The sequence below is a fragment of the Staurois parvus genome, unplaced genomic scaffold, assembly GCF_062004578.1.
Source record: "Staurois parvus isolate SC_StPar_1 unplaced genomic scaffold, SC_StPar_1.0 ptg000136l, whole genome shotgun sequence".
Classification (NCBI taxonomy): Eukaryota; Metazoa; Chordata; class Amphibia; order Anura; family Ranidae; genus Staurois; species Staurois parvus.
In genome coordinates, this window is record NW_028317932.1 from 15694477 (window position 1) to 15718603 (window position 24127).

The 24127-nt window shown below is 40.8% G+C and overlaps 1 protein-coding gene across 1 annotated transcript; it reads right to left on the minus strand.

Annotated features, from left to right (window-relative positions):
* Positions 1-128: 128 nt before the first annotated feature.
* NPVF (neuropeptide VF precursor) lies at positions 129-24082 on the minus strand. Its single transcript, XM_089673224.1, has 3 exons — positions 23934-24082; positions 10078-10533; positions 129-421 (listed from the first exon to the last, which is right to left on the minus strand). Exons 1-3 carry the CDS (start codon positions 24042-24044, stop codon positions 374-376), a joined length of 615 nt encoding a protein of 204 aa, XP_089529350.1. The 5' UTR covers positions 24045-24082; the 3' UTR covers positions 129-373.
* Positions 24083-24127: the final 45 nt, after the last annotated feature.

The window sequence follows — 24127 nt, forward strand, 5'->3', positions numbered from 1 at the left end:
AAAAAAAAAAAGTTTTGCCTATAGGTATAAAATTATATATGGAGTCTTCCATCTGATTGTGGTTATTTTGACCCACTGTCTTCTGCATGGAGAGAAGGTCGTGCAAAATAAATAAACTTGACTATGCATTATATTTTAATTTTATTATTTTTATTTACAGTATAATAATGTATTTTTGTTGTACATTACATAACCAAATAATTGTTTTCATCACAGTTTTCTGGTGCATTACTTTGCTCTGCATTTTCATCACTTTTCTTTTGATTTCAAAGTGGGTCATACTTTAGCGTGAAGCTGATTTCACCACTAGGTGCAAAGAGTGCATATCTGGCTGTCTGATAGATGATGGGTATTGTGGACGATTCACTAGCTGCTACATCTGGACACTCCGCTCATATTCATAGGTCATTGCTTGTCTTTTCTACAATAAAAAAGGGAAAGAGGGTATTAGAACACTGGCGGTGTGCCTATTTTACCCATAGTAATAATAATACTAACCATAGTAGCAAAATTAGGTCGGAATAAAAAAGAAATTTATTATACATGCAATACCTTAATTTTGTATAAACTTGTATAGTTAAGTTAAAATGTAAAAATATATTAACATTTTCAATTTATATTTTATTTATTAGACCAGTTGTGGTATAGTTTGAGAATTTAAGTTTAAAGTGATGGTGGTCAATATTGTCAAATTTAAATGTGTTAGATTTAGATATGTTACCATGGTAGAAGATATTTTTGATTGACTCTAGAGGTAAATGTATTTTGTATATGTCTATTTTCTCACGTACCTTATCCTTTACACTATATTTAATGCTCAGCATTGACTACAGCTAGGACAGTTCACCAATCAGGATCTATTAATAACATAAGGTAGATTTGTCATTAGGCCTTGGACCCTTTTAGCTGTTCATCTGTGTTACAAGAGCTACCCTGGCTTTAAGTGAGAGGGATGCTGTTTATGAGAATAAGTGCAAGCAGCAGTTAGTTTTCTTACCTGTTGTACTGAAGTAGTGATACCCAACTAGACTCTCTGTTGGTATAGATACTTATATAGAATATACTACGTAGTCACATTACCCTGATTGAACCACAGAGGCATTGCAGTGAAAAATTCATGTTTGTGCAGCCTCTATAATGTTTATTTCTTATTATTTCGCAGTATATGCATGTTCTTTGTCAATGCTAACCTGGTTTGCATTATTGCTTATAACGTTGCACCTATTAAGCAAACGTCAAGTTACAGCTACTCCCTGATCATTTGGCCAATTACCTATCCTGTTAAACATGGCATATGCAAAAAGGATCAACTGTGTCAGACAATGGTAATGGTATTGTCGCAAAAGCAACACCCGATAGTATGACTCTAGATTGAAGCAGGCAACCTACCACCCTTGCAATAATAACCATCTTCTAGCTGCAAGACTAACCCTGCATCCTTCATTGGAAGACAAGGATTGCCTCGACAAGATAATTAACCAGTTTGAATTGTGTATAGCTATAACAGTCAGGGATCGTAATCGAGAGAAAGCAGAGAGCAGAGTGCAGCTCATGAGCCATTTGCATTGAAGCACTGACAGGAATACTTCTCTAAGGAGCAAGGAGGGGAATCGCTGTCATGGAGAAGTCGGAGAGACACAGAGAAAAGATCTAGTAGAGACAATACTTTTGTAGCTGTGGCCCAGTCCCAGAGAAAGATTGAAGCTACTTCCAGCAACCAACAAACTGCTGAATCAGTGGTCCCATCTTGACCCGATGGATGGTATAATCAAACCACATATAATACTGCTCCAGGGTTCACACTTGCCACAATATAATTGGTTGTACATACAGCTCATGACTAAAAATCCTTGAAACAAAATAGTGAATGACCACACTACAAAAATTAGATTTCTTTATTGATGTATATCCATAAAACGAATACAGCAGGAGTAGCGATGCACTTCATGCCGATTAGAGATGAGCGAATCGAACCAGGCGAACCGGAATTCGAGTCGAATTTCAGGAAATATTCGATTCGCGTCGAATCCGAAATTTTGCCTACTTCGGGTGCGCGAATCGAACATTTCCCGATCGGCCGGCAAAAGTGTCCCTGCAGTGAGCTCCGCTATTTCTGACAGTTCTCTGACAGAAGGAACACATGTTTAGCGGTTGAAACATTGTATCTATTAGTTTCCATTTAGGATACAGATGTTTCAACCGCTGTACATGTGAAGAAGCTGTCAGAGAACTGTCAGAAATAGAGGAACTCTGCACATACACTTTTTGCCGGCTTGGAATTATTCTTCTTTTCATCCTACTTCTTCTTCTTCTTCTTCTTCTTCTTCTTCTTCTTCTTCATCCTCATCCTCTTCTTCTGAGGATGAGGATGAAGAAGAAGAAGAAGAAGAAGTAGGATGAACAGAAGAATAATTCCAAGCCGGCAAAAAGTGTATGTGCAGAGTTCCTCTATTCTGCAGATACACTTAGAGGAGCTCTGCAGATACACTTAGAGGAGCTCTGCACATACACTTTTTGCCGGCTTGGAATTAATCTTATTTTCATCCTACTTCTTCTTCTTCTTCTTCATCCTCATCCTCATCCTCAGAAGAAGAAGAAGAGGATGAGGATGAAGAAGAAGAAGAAGAAGTAGGATGAAAATAAGAATAATTCCAAGCCGGCAAAAAGTGTATGTGCAGAGTTCCTCTATTCTGCAGATACACTTAGAGGAGCTCTGCACATACACTTAGAGGAGCTCTGCACATACACTTTTTGCCGGCTTGGAATTAATCTTATTTTCATCCTACTTCTTCTTCTTCATCCTCATCCTCAGAAGAAGAAGAAGAGGATGAGGATGAAGAAGAAGAAGAAGAAGTAGTAGGATGAAAATAAGAATAATTCCAAGCCGGCAAAAAGTGTATGTGCAGAGCTCCTCTAAGTGTATCTGCAGAGCTCCTCTAAGTGTATCTGCAGAATAGAGGAACTCTGCACATACACTTTTTGCCGGAAACCGCTGTATGGAGGGAATGTCCCATAACTGTCAGAAATAGACTATTTCTGACAGTTCTGGGACATTCACTCCATACAGCGGTTTCAACCGCTGTATGGAGGGAATGTCATAGAACTGTCAGAAATAGACTATTTATGACAGTTCTGGGACATTCACTCCATACAGCGGTTGAAACATTGTATCTATTTTTTTCCATAAATGACATTCTGCAAATACACTTAGAGGAGCGCTGCAGATACAATTTTGCCGGCTTGGAATTAATCTTATTTTCATCCTACTTCTTCTTCATCCTCATCCTCATAAGAAGAAGAAGAAGAAGTAGGATGAAAATAAGAATAATTCCAAGCCGGCAAAAAGTGTATCTGCAGCGCTCCTCTAAGTGTATCTGCAGAATGTCATTTATGGAAAAGAATAGATACAATGTTTCAACCGCTGTATGGAGTGAATGTCCCAGAACTGTCAGAAATAGACTATTTATGACAGTTCTGGGACATTCACTCCATACAGCGGTTTCAACCGCTGTATGGAGGGAATGTCATAGAACTGTCAGAAATAGACTATTAATGACAGTTCTGGGACTGTCCTTCCATACAGCGGTTGAAACATTGTATCTATTTGTTTCCATAAATGACATTCTGCAGATACACTTAGAGGAGCGCTGCAGATACACTTTTTGCCTACTTCTTCTTCTTCTTCTTCATCCTCTTCTTCTTCTTATAAGGATGAGGATGAAGAAGAAGAAGAAGAAGTAGGATGAAAATAAGATTAATTCCAAGCCGGCAAAATGTGTATCTGCAGCGCTCCTCTAAGTGTATTTGCAGAATGTCATTTATGGAAAAAAATAGATACAATGTTTCAACCGCTGTATGGAGTTAATGTCCCATAACTGTCAGAAATAGACTATTTCTGACAGTTCTGGGACATTCACTCCATACAGCGGTTGAAACCGCTGTATGGAGGGAATGTCATAGAACTGTCAGAAATAGACTATTTCTAACAGTTCTGTGACATTCCTTCCATACAGCGGTTGAAACATTGTATCTATTTGTTTCCATAAATGGATCCATTTATGGAAACAAATAGATACAATGTTTCAACCGCTGTATGGAAGGAATGTCCCATAACTGTCAGAAAAAGACTATTTCTGACAGTTCTGGGACATTCACTCCATACAGCGGTTTCAACCGCTGTATGGAGGGAATGTCATAGAACTGTCAGAAATAGACTATTTATGACAGTTCTGGGACATTCACTCCATACAGCGGTTGAAACATTGTATCTATTTTTTTCCATAAATGACATTCTGCAAATACACTTAGAGGAGCGCTGCAGATACACTTTTTGCCGGCTTGGAATTAATCTTATTTTCATCCTACTTCTTCTTCTTCATCCTCATCCTCATAAGAAGAAGAAGAAGTAGGATGAAAATAAGAATAATTCCAAGCCGGCAAAAAGTGTATCTGCAGCGCTCCTCTAAGTGTATATGCAGAATGTCATTTATGGAAAAAAATAGATACAATGTTTCAACCGCTGTATGGAGTGAATGTCCCAGAACTGTCAGAAATAGACTATTTATGACAGTTCTGGGACTGTCCTTCCATACAGCGGTTGAAACATTGTATCTATTTGTTTCCATAAATGGATCCATTTATGGAAACAAATAGATACAATGTTTCAACCGCTGTATGGAAGGAATGTCCCAGAACTGTTAGAAATAGTCTATTTCTGACAGTTCTATGACATTCCCTCCATACAGCGGTTGAATCCGCTGTATGGAGTGAATGTCCCAGAACTGTCAGAAATAGTCTATTTCTGACAGTTATGGGACATTCACTCCATACAGCGGTTGAAACATTGTATCTATTTTTTTCCATAAATGACATTCTGCAGATACACTTAGAGGAGCGCTGCAGATACACTTTTTGCCTACTTCTTCTTCTTCTTCATCCTCATCCTCTTCTTCTTCTTATAAGGATGAGGATGAAGAAGAAGAAGAAGAAGAAGTAGGATGAAAATAAGATTAATTCCAAGCCGGCAAAATGTGTATCTGCAGCGCTCCTCTAAGTGTATTTGCAGAATGTCATTTATGGAAAAAAATAGATACAATGTTTCAACCGCTGTATGGAGTGAATGTCCCATAACTGTCAGAAATAGACTATTTCTGACAGTTCTGGGACATTCACTCCATACAGCGGTTGAAACCGCTGTATGGAGGGAATGTCATAGAACTGTCAGAAATAGACTATTTCTAACAGTTCTGGGACATTCCTTCCAGCGGTTGAAACATTGTATCTATTTGTTTCCATAAATGGATCCATTTATGGAAACAAATAGATACAATGTTTCAACCGCTGTATGGAAGGAATGTCCCAGAACTGTCATAAATAGTCTATTTCTGACAGTTCTGGGACATTCACTCCATACAGCGGTTTCAACCGCTGTATGGAGGGAATGTCATAGAACTGTCAGAAATAGACTATTTCTAACAGTTCTGGGACATTCCTTCCATACAGTGGTTGAAACATTGTATCTATTTGTTTCCATAAATGGATCCATTTATGGAAACAAATAGATACAATGTTTCAACCGCTGTATGGAAGGAATGTCCCAGAACTGTTAGAAATAGTCTATTTCTGACAGTTCTATGACATTCCCTCCATACAGCGGTTTCAACCGCTGTATGGAGTGAATGTCCCAGAACTGTCAGAAATAGTCTATTTCTGACAGTTATGGGACATTCACTCCATACAGCGGTTGAAACCGCTGTATGGAGGGAATGTCATAGAACTGTCAGAAATAGACTATTTATGACAGTTCTGGGACATTCCTTCCATACAGCGGTTGAAACATTGTATCTATTTGTTTCCATAAATGAATCCATTTATGGAAACAAATAGATACAATGTTTCAACCGCTGTATGGAAGGAATGTCCCAGAACTGTTAGAAATAGTCTATTTCTGACAGTTCTATGACATTCCCTCCATACAGCGGTTGAATGTCCCAGAACTGTCAGAAATAGTCTATTTCTGACAGTTCTGGGACATTCCCTCCATACAGCGGTTGAAACCGCTGTATGGAGTGAATGTCCCAGAACTGTCAGAAATAGACAGAAACTGTCACAGAACTGTCCTTCTTCTCATCCTTCTCCTTCTTCTCATCCTTCTCCTTCTTCTCATCCTTCTCCTTCTTCTCATCCTTCTTCTCATCCTTCTTCTCATCCTTCTCCTTCTTCTCATCCTTCTCCTTCTCCTTCTTCTCATCCTTCTCCTTCTTCTCATCCTTCTCCTTCTCCTTCTTCTCATCCTTCTCCTTCTCCATCTTCTCATCCTTCTCCTTTTCCTTCTTCTCATCCTTCTCCTTCTGCTTCTCCTTCTCCTTCTTCTCATCCTTCTCCTTCTTCTCATCCTTCTCCTTCTTCTCATCCTTCTCCTTCTTCTCATCCTTCTCCTTCTCCTTCTTCTCATCCTTCTCCTTCTTCTCATCCTTCTCCTTCTTCTCATCCTTCTCCTTCTCCTCATCCTTCTCCTTCTTCTCATCCTTCTCCTTCTTCTCATCCTTCTCCTTCTTCTCATCCTTCTCCTTCTCCATCTTCTCATCCTTCTCCTTCTCCTTCTTCTCATCCTTCTCCTTCTGCTTCTCCTTCTCCTTCTCCTTCTTCTCATCCTTCTCCTTCTTCTCATCCTTCTCCTTCTTCTCATCCTTCTCCTTCTCCTTCTTCTCATCCTTCTCCTTCTTCTCATCCTTCTCCTTCTTCTCATCCTTCTCCTTCTCCTTCTTCTCATCCTTCTCCTTCTCCTTCTTCTCATCCTTCTCCTTCTCCTCATCCTTCTCCTTCTTCTCATCCTTCTCCTTCTTCTCATCCTTCTCCTTCTCCATCTTCTCATCCTTCTCCTTCTTCTCATCCTTCTCCTTCTTCTCATCCTTCTCCTTCTCCTCATCCTTCTCTTTCTCCTTCTTCTCATCCTTCTCCTTCTCCTTCTTCTCATCCTTCTCCTTCTTCTCATCCTTCTCCTTCTTCTCATCCTTCTCCTTCTCCTTCTTCTCATCCTTCTCCTTCTTCTCATCCTTCTCCTTCTCCTCATCCTTCTCCTTCTCCTTCTTCTCATCCTTCTCCTTCTCCTTCTTCTCATCCTTCTCCTTCTCCTTCTTCTCATCCTTCTCCTTCTCCATCTTCTCATCCTTCTCCTTCTTCTCATCCTTCTCCTTCTCCTTCTTCTCATCCTTCTCCTTCTCCTTCTTCTCATCCTTCTCCTTCTCCTTCTCCTTCCTGATCTCCAAGGGCATTTAAATTAAATGTACAGTGTTCTGCACTAATTTAAAGGCTGTCTGAAGCCTAGAAACCCTTTTTATAAGCCATCTTCGTAGCGAAGAAATTCGCATCGAATCGAATTTCATACTGGAATTCGCCGAATCAGCCGAATCGAATTTTTCAATACTTCGCTCATCTCTAATGCCGATATGTGAAGAATGATTCTAGTAACCATTATTTTGTTTCAAGGACTGATGAATGGTATACTGTGCTGCAAAATAATGTTCCTTCATGACTCATCACTGAACTGGCAGATCATACTGTCAAGAGCCTGGGCCCTCTCTGAGGTGGTGAGAATCTACATGGAATTAGGACACTGTTAAGTCCTCAAAACATTCACCTGGTCCAAGAGAAAAATCATGTCTGTGAGTTTGTTCCAGTTGGTTAAACAAGTCTTCCAACACTGTGTGGTTTGTTCAGTGTTGAAGGGTGCTGCAGCCCGAATTTCTAACTTGGGACACTGTCCTACTGGAGGTACTGGCCATAGACTTTCTTATACTTGAAATGTCAGAAAACAGATACTATCACATTCTAGGCATGGTGGACCACCAGTGACAATACTGTCCTCTGACCACACCACCAACACTGCCGTCCTGATGGTGTTGGAAGCACTTCTGCATTCCTTATGGCTGTTTGCAGAAGACACATTTAGAACAGGGATTTTAAAGAAAGCTCTTCAGCCTTATTCTACCCCATGTTTCCCACAGGGCAATGGGGTATGTGTGAAGTTCAGTTACATCTTGATGCAACTGTCTGACGTCCAACTGTTTGTTTAATACCAGTCATGGGTTGAGCAAAGAGTGTTGGAAGCATCAGATCCTACCCTTCAACCTGAGGTCAGAGTGCACTCCAGCAAGGAAAATTGCAAACCGTGTGGGAAGAAGTCCCTGAAGTTGTCCTACAACAAATCATTCCATTACATTACCGCTGTGTCTGGTCAATCACATGGTGTTTTACCATGTGATTGCTGTGTCCGATCACAGCAATCCCATAGTAAACACTAGAAAGTGAAAGTAAAGTTTGGTTCTCTCTGTGAGAGCATAGAAAACCAATGCAGCATTCTGTAAGTTTACAGAAGCCTGTCAGGCTGCTTGTACACTCACAAACTGCAGTGCCAGCCACTCCAGTGTCAATGATCATTACCCCTGTATCTCTGATCACTGCCCCTTGTAGTCCTAATAAATAATGCAGCCAGCACCTGTCCCAGCATTCACAATAACACTGCCATAAACCATACCAATGTCCTGATCACCACTATGCCATCGTCCTGATCACCGCCGTACCCCATACCAACACCCTATTCATCGCCATACCAGCACTCTGATCACCTCCATACGCTATACCAGCACCCTGATCACCGACATACTTCATACCAGCATTCTGATTAACAGCATCCTGATCACCATCATACTCCATACCAGCATTCTGATCACCGCCATACCCCATATCAGCACCCTGATCACCGCCATACACTATATCAGAGCCCTGATCGCCGCCATACCAGCAGCATGATCAACACCATACCAGCTTTCTGATCACCACCATACCCCATACCAGTGTCCTAATCACCGCCATACCCCATACCAGCATCCTGGTCACCCCATATGCCATGCCAGTGTCCTGATCACCACCATACCTCATGCTAATGTCCTGATTACCTCCATACCCCATACCACTGATCACTGCCATATGTCATACCAGTGTCTAGCGTTTTAGGGTCTCAACTGATCAATGTTCCAAAAAAATATATATACCATAGTTTGTAGACTCTATAGCTTTCACACAGACTAAATATACACTATTATGGGTTTTTTACCAAGAAAATGTAGCAGAATACATTTTGACCTAAATTAATGAGGAAAAAGTATTTATTTGCAACATTTTAGACCAAAAACTAAGCAAAAATATTTTTTTTCAAACTTTCCAGTATTTTTTCATTTATATAGCAAAAAACCCAGTGGTAATCAAATACTATCAAAAGAAAGCTCTATCTGACTAAAAACAATTATAAAAATTTCATATGGGTACAGTGTTGCATGACTGAGTAATTGTCACTCAAAGTGTGATAGTGCTGAAAGCTGAAAATTGGCCTGGACTGGAAAGGAGTGAAAGTGTTCAGACTCGAAGTGGTTAAAGTGGACCTACATGGTTAGAGAAACCTAAGCAACCCCCCCCCCCCAAAACTAATGGACTGATGGTAATTACTCAAACTGATCAGCAGTTCTTAGCTTCCTCTAGCGGCTGACCCTGAAACACAGATGCATCGAGAATCATATGGGGTCTCATGAGTACTGTCAAAGGATACCTCTTAAGGTGAGAGAGCCACTCAGTGATTTTCCTTGAATATGGAGGGAGTTCAGTGCTACTGGTAGGAAAGCATTTCAATAATGGGAGTGGAAAATAGCTCAGGTTTTTTTTAGAGGCTCTACTTTTTTAAGAAACTGCAAGTAACCGTGAAAGAAAAAAATGTCATTCTTTTACTGTATGCCAATTCCTCCTATCCTGTCAATGTTTCCTCTAAGAAAATAGAATGGAAAACAGCAGTGTTGCTATCTCTGTGTCCTGTATCCTGTGGAGCTGGAATCCCTCTGTGATATGTTTTCACAGTATATGTTACATTTAGACTACTGCTTTGTGATAGAGGTCTTCTGTTGTAAATTGAAAATACATTTTTTTGTCAAAGTAGATGGCCTTTTAAAAATATATTTGGAATGAAACCTAGCCGTCCTAGCTATAAACTTTGTATGACAAAATAGCATCATTTTAGATTGTCATGACCTTCCTGTCATTGTCTTCTTCAGGGTTTTTCAATTCTAGAGGATGAGAATTCATTTCATTAGAATGCACTGTTCTTCCAAATCGCAGTGGTAATGTGGCAAGGGAGTGAACAAAACGGTTGCTATATTGTGATCTTCCGAACCTCTGTGGTAAATTAGCCACTGACTGGACATTAGCCTTGCCAGACAAGTAACGCCCAAACCGTTGAGGTAGATTGGGAATGCTTTTGGCTATTTTGTCAAGATTGGGAATGCTTTTGGCCATTTTGTCATCAGATGCTCTTCCAAATCTCAGAGGCAGATTTGCAGCAGGTTTAAGGTTTCGTTCCTGTCGAAATTCCCTCTCAGGCTGCATGGACAGGCTGCTGAATCTGTTCATGTCATTTAGGCTGTTGGATCCCCAGTACAGATATTCATCAGAATTAACATTCCTCTCATTCTGGAAGTCTTCTTTGGACTGTAAAGATAATAAAAAAGAAACTAAATATTTAATAACATTAAGTGAATAAGATAGAGTGGTAGATTTGTTTTATTTTAAATAATGTTTATTTGTTATTTTGCATGTACAGCTGTCCCCATGTCTAATTACAACCGTAAGACCAGAATAAACCAGATAATCATCTTTACCTTTGGTAACAGGAAAATATGTTTTATATATTTTGTGTAACACCCTGCTACAAGTGACTACAAGATGTTAAAACAAACACAAGATGGGAGTGTCCTGCAGAACAATGGCATCCACTCTCTGTGGAGCAGCCCCATGGAACATGAATGCTGAACCGCAGGATTTTGCAAAGGGACAGTGTAGTAAAAGAACTACTATTCCCAGAGGAGCTGACATGTAGGCTGGGGTGTATATGTGTGTGTGTGTGTATATATATACAGTGGGGATCGAAAGTTTGGGCACCCCAGCTAAAAATTTGTATTAATGTGCATAAAGAAGCCAAGGAAAGATGGAAAAATCTCCAAAAGGCATCAAATTACAGATTAGACATTCTTATAATATGTCAACAAAAGTTAGATTTTATTTCCATCATTTACACTTTCAAAATAACAGAAAACAAAAAAATGGCGTCTGCAAAAGTTTGGGCACCCTGCAGAGTTAATATCTTGTACTGCCCCCTTTGGCAAGTATCACAGCTTGTAAACGCTTTTTGTAGCCAGCCAAGAGTCTTTCAATTCTTGTTTGAGGTATCTTTGCCCATTCTTCCTTACAAAAGTCTTCCAGTTCTTTGAGATTTCTGGGCTGTCTGTCACACACTGCTCTTTTAAGGTCTATCCATAGATTTTCAATTATGTTGAGGTCAGGAGATTGTGAAGGCCATGGCAAAACCTTCACTTTACGCCTCTTGATGTAATCCCCCATGGATTTCAAGGTGTGTTTAGGATCATTATCCATTTGTAGAAGCCATCCTCTCTTTAACTTCAGCTTTTTCACAGATGCCATCAAGTTACCATCCAAAATTTGCTGAAATTTTATTGAATCCATTTTTCCTTCTACTTGTGAGATGTTCCCTGTGCCACTGGCTGCAACACAACCCCAAAGCATGATTGATCCAACCCCATGCTTAACAGTTGGACAGAGGTTCTTTTCATTAAATTCTGTGCCCCTTCTACTCCAAACGTACCTTTGCTCATTCCGGCCAAAAAGTTCAATTTTAACCTCATCGGTCCACAGAACTTGTTTCCAAAATGCATCAGGCTTGTCTATATGTTCATTTGCAAAGTTCAAACGATGATTTTTGTGGTGAGGACGTAAAAGAGGTTTTCTTCTGATGACTCTTCCATGAAGACCATATTTGTACAAGTATCTCTTTATAGTGGAATAGTGTACCACAACTCCAGTGTCTGCCAGATCTTTCTGGAGGGATTGTGCAGTCAAACGTGGGTTTTGAATTGTTTTTCTCACAATCCTGCGAGCTGTTCTGTCTGATATTTTTCTTGGTCTTCCAGATGTTGCTTTAACTTCCACTGTTCCTGATGACTGCCATTTCTTAATTACATTCCAAACAGAGGATATTGACATCTGAAAATGCTTTGCTATCTTCTTATAGCCTTCTCCAGCTTTGTGAGCGTCAACTATTTTTAGTTTCAGTTTTCTAGACAACTGCTTAGAAGAACCCATGGTGCTGATTGTTGGGGTAAGGTCAGATGAGTCTGGGCATTTAAAACCTTTGAGAATGAAATCACCTGGTCTTCCCAGACGATGATTGAGAACAATCCATGACACTGGCAGGTCTCAGCTTGGCAAAGGGGGCAGTGCATGCTATAAATTCTGCAGGGTGCCCAAATTTTTGCAGACGCCATATTTTTATTTTCTGTTATTTTGAAAGTGTAAATGATGGAAATAAAATCTAACTTTTGTTGACATATTATAAGAATGTCTAATCTGTAATTTGATGCCTTTTGGAGATTTTTCCATCTTTCCTTGGCTTCTTTATGCACATTAATACAAATTTTTAGCTAGGGTGCCCAAACTTTCGATCCCCACTGTATGTATATATATATATATATATATATATATATATATATATATATATATATATATATATAAAAGCCTGGGAGAAGAGACAGGAAGTGGGAAGGGAGAGGTCTGGAGAGAGTAGTGTTCTGACTGTGGGAGGGCTGGACCAGGCTGTGGAGAGAGAGAGAGAGAGAGAGAGAGAGAGAGAGAGAGAGAGAGGAAGCAAGGGGAGTCTGCTGTTCGCTTACCTTGCCGCATAATGGAGAGAGCTAATCTGCTAGCAGGTAACCAGACGGAACGCTGCCAGTGGGACCAGAGAGTGTGTTTAGGCCTTATTATAAGAGAGAGAGACCACCAGTGTTCGCCAGACGCCATCCCTCAGGTGAGAGAGTCCCAAGCATTATCAAGAACAGAGAACACTGACACCTGCTCCACCTTTTGCTATTTCCCTGCACACAGTTGCAGACATTGCATACAGTGATTAGAATTTCCTTCAGCTGCTATTGTCTGACTACTTTTAGCACAGTCTTATCATCAAAACTGGTAGCAGGACAGTCAATCCACAGGCTGAACTACCTCTGTTTCACCATCATCATCTATTCACTCTACTAAGGAGACCTTTTCCTATTGTACCAATAGTCTTGCAGTTCAAAGAAGAGTTGTCCTGTGCCAACAATCACTTTTACCAGCTTGGCCGCTTGTTGCTTCAGTTTCTCTAGTGACTAGTGCCGTAAAGAAGGAACATTACATCAGTAAAATTGCTTCTTTCAGGGGGGGGGGGTGTTATTCTTCCCTTTCTTTACTGCATTGTTCCTCAGAGAATTACAGTTCTCACTGTGCACCAACAGGGCTCCATTACGCGCACAGAAGATTCTTCATTGCCTATAAAGAACATTGGTTGTTTTGAGGTAAAGAGCTCTTTTCCTTATTTTAGGCAGTGCTATTTTTATGCTTTAATAGCTGTATAATTTATATTTATGAGGAAGTCCTTTTTAGGACTGTCCACAACATGGTCTATTCTTTTGGGATCCCCCTGTCGACTTGTCTGGGCAGTGGATGCCTTATCCCCCTCTGTAACCCCTGCAACGATGCCTGTGGTTTAAGGTATATTCAGAATATGTATAATGATGAATGATTGACAATACAACATGTTATGTTATATCTATACCCACTTTTCTCTTATGTAGTAACTACTGAAGAAGTGATATTCTCGCGAAACATGTTGAGTCACTATGGTCATTGACACCTGATTCATGTTTCCTGATACCCATACCGTGATACTGTATATTTGTACGGATCAAAAATTTTTATGTATCTACGAGATTTGTAACTGCATAGAATGTACCACCCCAATGGAGGTCTTACATTCTTAGCAGATGTTTATGTACTGTTGTGTAATTGTGTACATTCAAATAAAGAAACTATTTTAATGAATATTGTTGCAATGCCTCTAAAACTTCTGGCCTTTATCCTTTGGTCGATCTATATGTATTCCAGTTATGAGTGTACTATGGTATCAGCAGGGGTTTGGCTTTTTAGAGAGGGGTCCAGATCCACAGGGAACCTGAAAACAATTCAGCAACTCCCAAGGGGGTAGTGCTACAATAATGTAAAAGTAAACATCTAACAGTGGTGTCATTGAGCATTATACATTTTCTAAAGAGAGAACACAACAGTAGCTTTTTCCTTTCACACTATCACTCTTCAGCTGAAGTTCTCTACAAAGCTGTATAGAACTGGAAGAAAGGGAAAGATGAGGAACTCAGACTAAATCATGTGTAGGCAATTTCTACTTCAGTTATTGAGCAACAGGCTTTTTTATTAGCAAAGCAGTTCTAATTAGACTGGTAAACACATTAAGCAGAATCTAGTGCTCCCTCTTTTGGCTGTAAAAGCTTTAAGATTGCCTAATCCTGTCTGTGTAGAGGAATAACATTTTTGTATCCTGCCTAGACTCCTTTCTGTGGGTGGTGAGAACTTCTGGCAAAAAAGCAGCCTCCAGTAACAATGACCAAAGCACTAAATCACTCTAAGAATGCATCCATTCACCATTGATGCAGGCCATTTATTGTTAGCTGTAAACAGCAAGCACATACGGGAAAAATGAAAATGTTCAATTTTAAGAGAGCTAATTTTCCAAGGCTGAGAGCTGCTCTCCAACACTTAGACTGGGAGGGAATATTGGCATCAACGAACACAACACAGGAATGGGAGTTCTTCCAAAAGACTGTATGTGAACACACTGCAAAATATATTCCCATGGGCAACAAGTTTAAAAGGCTAAAAATAAAACCAATGTGGCTTACGGCCAAAGTTAAACAAGCTATAGATAATTAGAAAAGAGATTTTATTAAATATAAAAATGAAGGAATGCTATCATCATTTAAACATTGCAAAGAATATAACAGAATATGCAAAAAAGAAATAAAGGCCGCAAAAATTGAAAACGAACAACAGATTGCAAAAGATAACAGGACCAACCCCAAAAATTCATCAAATATATTAATAGTAAAAAGGTCCGGTCCGAGCATGTAGGCCCTTTACAAAATATTCTAGAGTGGCTGACTGCGGACAAAGAGAAGGCAAATTTATTAAATACATTCTTCAACTCAGTGTATACAAAGGAGCATGGGGGGCTTTTGTCCATAATGGGCATGGGATTGACACAGCTCCACATGATCCACATTGGCTCACAATTGATATGATCCAAAAATATTTAGACAGAACAAAGGTGAATAAAGCACCTGGATTGGATGGCATACACCCACAGGTCCTTAAAGAATTGATCTCTGTCATTTCAAAGCCATTGTTTCTAATTTTTAGGGACTCTTTAGTGACTGGCATAGTACCACTGGATTGGCGTAAGGCCAATGTGATGCCAATATTTAAAAAGGGGTCAAAATCTTTACCAAGTAATTATAGACCTGTTTGTTTAACTTCTATAGTTGGGAAGATACTGGAGAGTTTAATAAAAGACCACATCGTTGAGTTCTTGATGGAAAAAAATATTTTAAACAACAGACAGCATGGATTCATGAAAGACAGAAGTTGTCAAACAAATCTGATTTCTTTTTATGAGGAGGTGAGCAAAACCTTGGACAGAGGGGTGGCAGTGGATGTGGTACACTTGGATTTTGCAAAAGCGTTTGACACAGTTCCCCACACACGGCTAATGTGTAAGGTAAAGTCTACGGGCTTAGAAAAATCTGTATGTAAATGGATAGAAAGCTGGCTAAAAGATCGTATTCAGAGAATAGTGGTTAACGATTCATACTCTGAATGGTCTAGGGTTGTCAGTGGTGTACCCCAAGGTTCAGTGTTGGGACCCTTACTTTTTAATATATTTATAAACAATATAGGGTCTGGGATTATAAATCCCATTTCAGTCTTTGCAGATGACACCAAGCTGTGCAGTGGAATAACGTCCTTACAGAATGTCTTCAATTTACAAGCTGACCTCAATGCACTGTTTAATTGGGCAACTATGTGGCAAATGAGGTTTAATGTTGATAAATGTAAGGTTATGCACTTGGGGGCTAAGAGTAGGCATGCATCGAACATACTGGGGGGGTACAATTGGGGGAATCAATGGTTGAGAAGGATCTGGGAGTTCTGGTAGATTACAAGCTTAATAATGGCATGCAACGCCAAGCTGCGGTTTCTAAAGAGAGCAAAATCCTCTCCTGTATTAAAAAAGGTATAGACTCCAGAGAGAGAAAGATATCATATTACCCCTGTACAAATCATTAGTAAGACCTCATCTGGAATATGAAGTTCAGTTTTGGGCACCAATTCACAAAAAGAACATTGGAGAACTGGAAAAAGTACAAAGAAGGGCAACCAAACTGATAAGAGGCATGGAGGAGATCAGCTATGAGGAAAGATTAGAGGAACTGAATTTATTCTTTCGTGAGAAGAGGAGATTAAGGGGCAATATGATCAACATGTATAAATATATCAGTGGTTCATATAGTGAACTCAGTGTAGAGTTATTATCCCTGAGGTCATCACAGAGGACAAGGGGGCAATATTTACGTCTGGAAGAAAAGAGATTTAATCTCCAAACACGGAAAGGTTTCTTTACAGTGAGAGCTGGGAAAATGTGGAATAGACTCCCTCAAGAGATGGTTCTGGCCAGCTCAGTGGATTGCTTTAAAAAAGGCCTGGATTCTTTCTTAGATACACAGAATATAACTGGATACTAACATTTATAGGTAAAGTTGATCCTGGGAATATCCGATTGCCTCTCGAGGGATCAGGAAGGCATTTTTTTCCCTGCAGGAGCAAATTGGATCATGCTTTCCTGGGTTTTTTTTGCCTTCCTCAGGATAAAATGTGGGTATAGGATTATAACTTTTTTTTTTAATGGTTGAACTGGATGGACTTTTGTCTTTTTTCAGCCAGACTAACTATGTAACTATGTAAAACATGCATTTTCTGTGCAGATTGCCATGCGTTCAAAAACACATAGATGTGAATGAATAGAGCCCCCTGTGATCTACACAAGATTTCTTTGAGGAGCGGTTGGACATTTTGCCACTGTTCTCTACCCGTATTTGGGAGCCCATACAGGACTATTTACAGCCCACCTCTCCGACACCACAGAGTCTGCCATTCCTGGACAGAGGTAAAGAACCTACACTTACCACAAGCAGAATTAAGAACAACCATGCATGCTTTATGAGAAAAGTCAGGGGATTCAAACTTGAGTTTAATATGCTGCACCAGGATCTCCAGAAAATATGGGGCAGACCAACTGCAACCAAGCAATGTATCAGAGAAGTGCAAGATACAGTACAACCTCTTCTGTCACATCCCCTGGTTTATATACTAAAATCAAATAGACTGAGGATAAAATCGAGGACATGGAAAACAGACCTCATCCTAATAACATACAAGTAGTTAGCCTTTCAGAGAGAGTAGAGGGAAATAACCTGGAGACGTTTATGGCTCTTTGGTTTCTCACTGATTTTGGTAAGTCCATCATTTTAAAATGCTTCATTACAAAAAAGGGCTCACCCCCTGCTGCCAATCAACCCCTGGACACCCTCCTAACCCCATAGTAAATTAAAGAGATAGAGACCATATCCTCTGTTAAGCTTGAATTAAAGGTCAATTACACATTGTAAATTATCAGGTTTCATCATATCAAGATCTCTCCACTGAGTAGCACATGCTTCAAGTACAGATTAATGCTGCCAAGCAAAATCTACAAAGCCTCAGCCTTCAATTTGAAACACCTTTTCCTGCAAAGCTTCAAATAGGACACTATGCATGAGCAAAATTTCAGCATTCCAGAAAGCATTCACTCTTAGATCTAGAACTAATCCCATCTGTTAAAGTCATTGGAAGCCCGATCAGTCACTTGGAGTACAGTATAATTGATTACATATTCTTGCCTCTGACCTATTGGTAACTCTGCTTGTCTACTCATTTACGAAACTGGCACAGTGTGAGCGCTAGGTGAACAACTTCTACCTCCATTTCTAGATCCACATTTCCTGCTGTTAATTCTAGTTTGGGGGAAGGATTAACTGATAGGTCATGCAAATGTATCTGACTCAGCCAATCCCTGATGGTGTTGTTCAGACATATGGTTTGGAAAGATGGTTGCTTTTTTTGCCAGAAGTTCTTTGGCAGGTGTTTGGGAGCACCTTTTTCAAAAATCTCTCTCTCTCCTGGGGTTTCTCTTTTGGAAGAAGTCTACATGAAGAATTTCTGTCAGGGCCGTGCCTCAGCATGAGCCTTATGCTGAGTGCCTTGGATATCAAATTACTTACAGGAGTGTATGTCTGAAGAGAGCTGGACTGAACAGAGATACTCTTACCAGAATCGGGTCAAAGAGTAGCCAGGTAGAATCTGCCATCTAAACCTACAAAGAGGGATTTTTGCCCATGGACTCTGCTTACAGAGAAATAAAAAACAGATTCAAGAGCAAGAAAACACTGATGGCTTTCAAAGGATTACAGATTTATCTGGCTGTCCTCTATCAGCATCTATTTTAGAAGCTGCTTACATAAGACTTGAGTGCAGATTCAGTTTATTTTCTGCTTTTTGGATATCCTGTGCTACTGTACCCTCTCCACAGTTTGAGTGCCACAATAAATGGTAGAAAAACCCAAGTGACTGGAGCCTGATTATCGTCAGAGCTTTGTCAGTGAGCTGTTGGACCCAATTACAGGGCAAGTAGCCATGGGGCAGGTAATGAAACCCAATTATTTCTTACAGATCCCTAGGGATTCATCTCTACATATATCCACAGCCTGATTTCCAAATATATAAGTGAACATACTTTTACATTTCTAAGTCACCTAGTAGGGTCGCTACAGGGTCATCTTCTTAAGGCCCATAGTCTCCAAGAGGCACATCTCCCTGGACCTGAAAAGGTTTTTGGCATTTCACTCCACATATTTCATTTTTCCAAGGGGTGTTTCAATACTTATTCTTTTGAGTGCCTCAGAATGACTTGTGGCTCTGGAGATCAATATATATCCTATTGTTTTATTCGCAACACTACAATATTGCTAGTGGCAATAAATGTACCACTGCCTGCAAACCTTGCTATTTTACCCAAGCTGAGTAAAAAGGTCTTCCAATTGTCAGGATGCCCTAATAATATTGCTGGAGATTTTATTTTTGTGATGGACCCTAAATGTGATAAGCTGAGACCATTGCAGTCAGAGACCTCCTTTTTTTTCTTCAGTGGTGTAAGGTGTATGATTTCTGTGATATATAGAAATGGAAAAACCCTAATGCCAGACAATGTTCCAGCCAGTCTAAATCTTTTAGGGCCCTTTTAAGGACTGATCTGGCAATACCTTCCTCAAACATATTGCCCTGGATGCTTGATATCAGCTATATTACCCAGTCTCTCTCTGACCATTCTCCAATAAAACTGCATTGTCTTTTTAGCACATAAGTCCCAAATTAGAACCTGGAGATTAAATCCCTTATGGCAGTGGTTCTCAACCTTTCTAATGCCGCGACCCCTTAATACAGTTCCTCATGTTGTGGTGACCCCCAGCCATAAAATTATTTTCGTTGCTACTTCATAACTGTAATTTTGCAGTGGGAGGACTAGCGCCCCATCACTGATGTCAGTGGGATGAATAGTGTCCCATCGTTGGTATCAGTGGGAGGAATAGTGTCCCATCATTGGTGTCAGTGGGAGGAATAGTGTCCCATCATTGGTGTCAGTGGGAGGAATAGTGCCCCATCATTGGTGTCAGTGGGAGGAATAGTGTCCCATCATTGGTATCAGTGGGAGGAATAGTGTCCCATCATTGGTGTCAGTGGGAGGAATAGTGTCCCATCATTGGTGTCAGTGGGAGGAATAGTGCCCCATCATTGGTGTCAGTGGGAGGAATAGTGTTCCATCATTGGCGTCAGTGGGAGGAATAGTGCCCAATCATTGGCGTCAGTGGGAGGAATAGTGCCCAATCATTGGCGTCAGTGGGAGGAATAGTGCCCCATCATTGGCGTCAGTGGGAGGAATAGTGTCCCATCATTGGCATCAGTGGGAGGAATAGTGTCCCATCATTGGCGTCAGTGGGAGGAATAGTGCCCCATCATTGGTATCAGTGGGAGAAATGGTGCCCCATCATTGGTATCAGTGGGAGGAATAGTGCCCCATCATTGGTGTCAGTGGGAGGAATAGTGCCCCATCATTGGTGTCAGTGGGAGGAATAGTGCCCCATCATTGGTGTCAGTGGGAGGAATAGTGCCCCATCATTGGTGTCAGTGGGAGGAATAGTGCCCCATCATTGGTGTCAGTGGGAGGAATAGTGCCCCATCATTGGTGTCAGTGGGAGGAATAGTGCCCCATCATTGGTGTCAGTGGGAGGAATAGTGCCCCATCATTGGTGTCAGTGGGAGGAATAGTGCCCCATCATTGGTATCAGTGGGAGGAATAGTGCCCCATCATTGGTGTCAGTGGGAGGAATAGTGCCCCATCATTGGTGTCAGTGGGAGGAATAGTGCCCCATCATTAGTATCAGTGGGAGGAATAGTGCCCCATCATTGGTGTCAGTGGGAGGAATAGTGCCCCATCATTGGTGTCAGTGGGAGGAATAGTGCCCCATCATTGGTGTCAGTGGGAGGAATAGTGCTCCATCATTGGTGTCAGTGGGAGGAATAGTGCCCCATCATTGGTGTCAGTGGGAGGAATAGTGCCCCATCATTGGTGTCAGTGGGAGGAATAGTGCCCCATCATTGGTGTCAGTGGGAGGAATAGTGCCCCATCATTGGTATCAGTGGGAGGAATAGTGCCCCATCATTGGTGTCAGTGGGAAGAATAGTGCCCCATCATTGGCGCCAGTGGGAGGAATAGTGCCCCATCATTGGTGTCAGTGGGAGGAATAGTGCCCCATTGTGGGTGTCAGTGGGAGGAATAGTGCCCCATTGTGGGTGTCAGTGGGAGGAATAGTGCCCCATCGTTGGTGTCAGTGGGGGGAGGAATAGTGCCCCATCGTTGGTGTCAGTGGGGGGAGGAATAGTGCCCCATCGTTGGTGTCAGTGGGGGGAGGAATAGTGCCCCATCGTTGGTGTCAGTGGGGGGAGGAATAGTGCCCCATCGTTGGTGTCAGTGGGGGGAGGAATAGTGCCCCATCGTTGGTATTAGTGACACCAATGATGGGGCACTATCCCTCCCACTGACACCAATGATACTTACCTTGCTGACTCCTGCTCCAGCCTGGGCTCGCTCTCTCCCTCTCCCATCTACAGCCTGCATACCTGGCTGCAGCAGCAAAATTTGCACTTACCTGTCAGCTGTCTTCCTTCTCTGGCCTCTCTCTTCACTCGTTCCTGCAGCTCCCTCGATCTTCTTCGATGTCCGCGCGCTGCCGCTCGGCTCCTCCTCTCCAAGCTCCACCTTCTCGCCGGTGATTGGCCGCCTGTGTGCCTCTCCTGAGCTACAGTTCCGGTGGCCAATCAGCGGCGAGGAGGCGGTGACAGGGGCAGCATATCATCCCGCCCACACATCGCCGGAGACAGGAGCGGCGTCTCGGTTCCTAAGACCATCGGAAATATGTGTTTTCCGATGGTCTTAGGCGACCCCTGGGAAATGGTCGTTCGACCCCCAAAGGGGTCGCGACCCCCAGGTTGAGAACCGCTGCCTTATGGCTATGGCTGGAAAGTGTAAACATTGTAATAAGGAACGATATGGAGGAAAATGTATTCACTTTAAATGTATTCATTATTTTCATTATACTCCTGCAAAGCTAAACCGCATGGACCTACTCTCCAACGCTGCTCTGAATCTCAGTCTATTGTTTCCATTTTTTTTGGACGCTTTCCCATACTAACCCATACTTGACTCGTAACCTTCTATTGCCTTTCTGGGTCCCAAAACACCAGTGGAAAACTTTTTGGGGTTGACTGACCTATGCATCCTCCATTTCTAACAAACCATGATTTGTGACTACAATAGAAAAATTCCAGTCCACCTGGCATTAGGCTGATGGTTAAAATTATAAATTATTTGCTATCTAAACTTAAAACTATATCAGAACAGCATGCCCTCAAAGATTTAAAAAAAAATGGGTAACCACGGATAGACATGATGCATGACCCCACCTTGCATTCTACCCCCAGTAATGGATCTACCTGATGTACCTAAACAGAATATTTATGAAGATCATATATTTCTGTACTCTTTGCCACATTTTAATTAATATTTATAAGATGGTCCCCTCTTGCATTTCCCCCCTTTCTTTATAATGTTGGATGGAGGTGGAGAACAATGAGTGAGTGTGTTATTGTGTGTATGAGATGTTGAAAATTTCTATTATGTTGATATTATCACACCAACTGCTGTCAGATTTCTTTATTACATAGTATTTTATATTTCTGTTTTGTAAAACTGGAACTGAAACTTCTCAAGTTATGTGCAGGGACCTCTAGGTCCCTGCATTTTATACTTGTTAGCACATTACATTTTTTCATACAAAATCACTTTTAAGAAGAATTCAGGTCTAAACCAGCTTCTAAAAATACAGATTTTAAGATTCTTAAACATAACCTGTTAACAATATTAAAGGGTTTTTTATAATATGTAAATTAGCTGAGCTCCCTATTTTAATATTGAAAGTCAACAGCAAGCAGTGACATTTTGATATTTCCATCCCAGTAGGTTCCCTTTAAGATATCATCAAAACATTGAATACTTACACCACGGTTTACTCAAGGTATTAATTGCCCCTAGTTCCCACCTTACATTGAATTAGGTATGCACAGAGAAGTTCAGTTTTGTTAAAGGACAAAACAGGATTCTATGACAATTTTATGAAAAACCCCTCAGCCCCCCCATCCCCCATACCTAATCTCCTAAACTACATTAAAATGAAACAAATTGTCTGCAGATGCATACCTCCTCCAGGCTGTCTGTACTTACACACCAACTTTCCATTGATGTGAATGGGGCGTGGTGCTTCTGTGGTATGTCCCACACAAGCCTATGGGATGTTAGAGCACAGGTGCTACACCCTAGCACTAGATTTTTACCAGCTATTCTGTAAATGACATGTGAAGCTGCTGCTATTGGAGGAGGTAAACACCTGTGGATGGTTGGCTCAGTTTAGGGTAGTTTAGTGTCCTAGGGAAGGAGACTGAGGTGTTTTTAAGGAAGTTCCAAACTGGACCTCTAAAGGGCCACCATAGAGAAAACAATTGTACTCTGGTAACCGTATGTTGTTAATATCTGTAATAATAAGTAGTATTTGAATTCCTGTTTAATTTCAAATACATTTCTTTATTTTTTTATCCATCTTTATCTGCAAACCAAACTGTCCAGAAAAAGTGACAGTTACATGTGTTGACACAAACCAAATAACATTGACAAGGGTGCTTACATTGGGCATTTTTATTCATATGGTTTAAACCTTTTTTCCAAAAGTAAAAAAAACTTGTTCCTCTAACTGCTTAAAAAGTGTTAACCGGGGTTTCAGTTTTAATTGTTTGTTGATTATTTAAAGCCCATTTAAACCTATATGCCCAACTGAGACTACCCTGTCAACATGGTGAGAACACTGCTATGTGATTGAACTGCAGATCAAATTGCGTTTTCACTGTGTTAAAGGAAGTGGAAAATATAGATCTACTGGCAGAATCAACAGGTATTAGGAAAGGGTAATAGCTGAGACTGGAAAAAATGAAAACCACTGTACTCATTCTAGTGTTGTATCATACAGTATATGTTATTTGTTCTTTTGCTTTTAGAGTCAATTTAATGCTTTTTTTCTGTGTGGAACTCCCCAGGAATCCATATTGCAACAATTATTAGGTAAAATGGCACAAATACACTGACCCCAAGACAGTACAGTTTAGATATGACACAAGACACCCAGCTACATGTACTTAGCTGTACATAAAATGTACCCACAAAACAGACTTACCTCAAACAAGTCATTATATGTCTCTTGACTTTCTAGATTAGTTGCTTTAGTCTCCTCAAAGCAGGTGGAAAAGGCAAAAAGAGTGAGGAGGGTGCACAGCGTGAAAAGCATGATGGTTCTTATGTCAATGTGCCTATTTTCAAGTGCATTCAGCTCATTTGGAGAGGTTGCTGCTGGGTATCCTTCATTATATA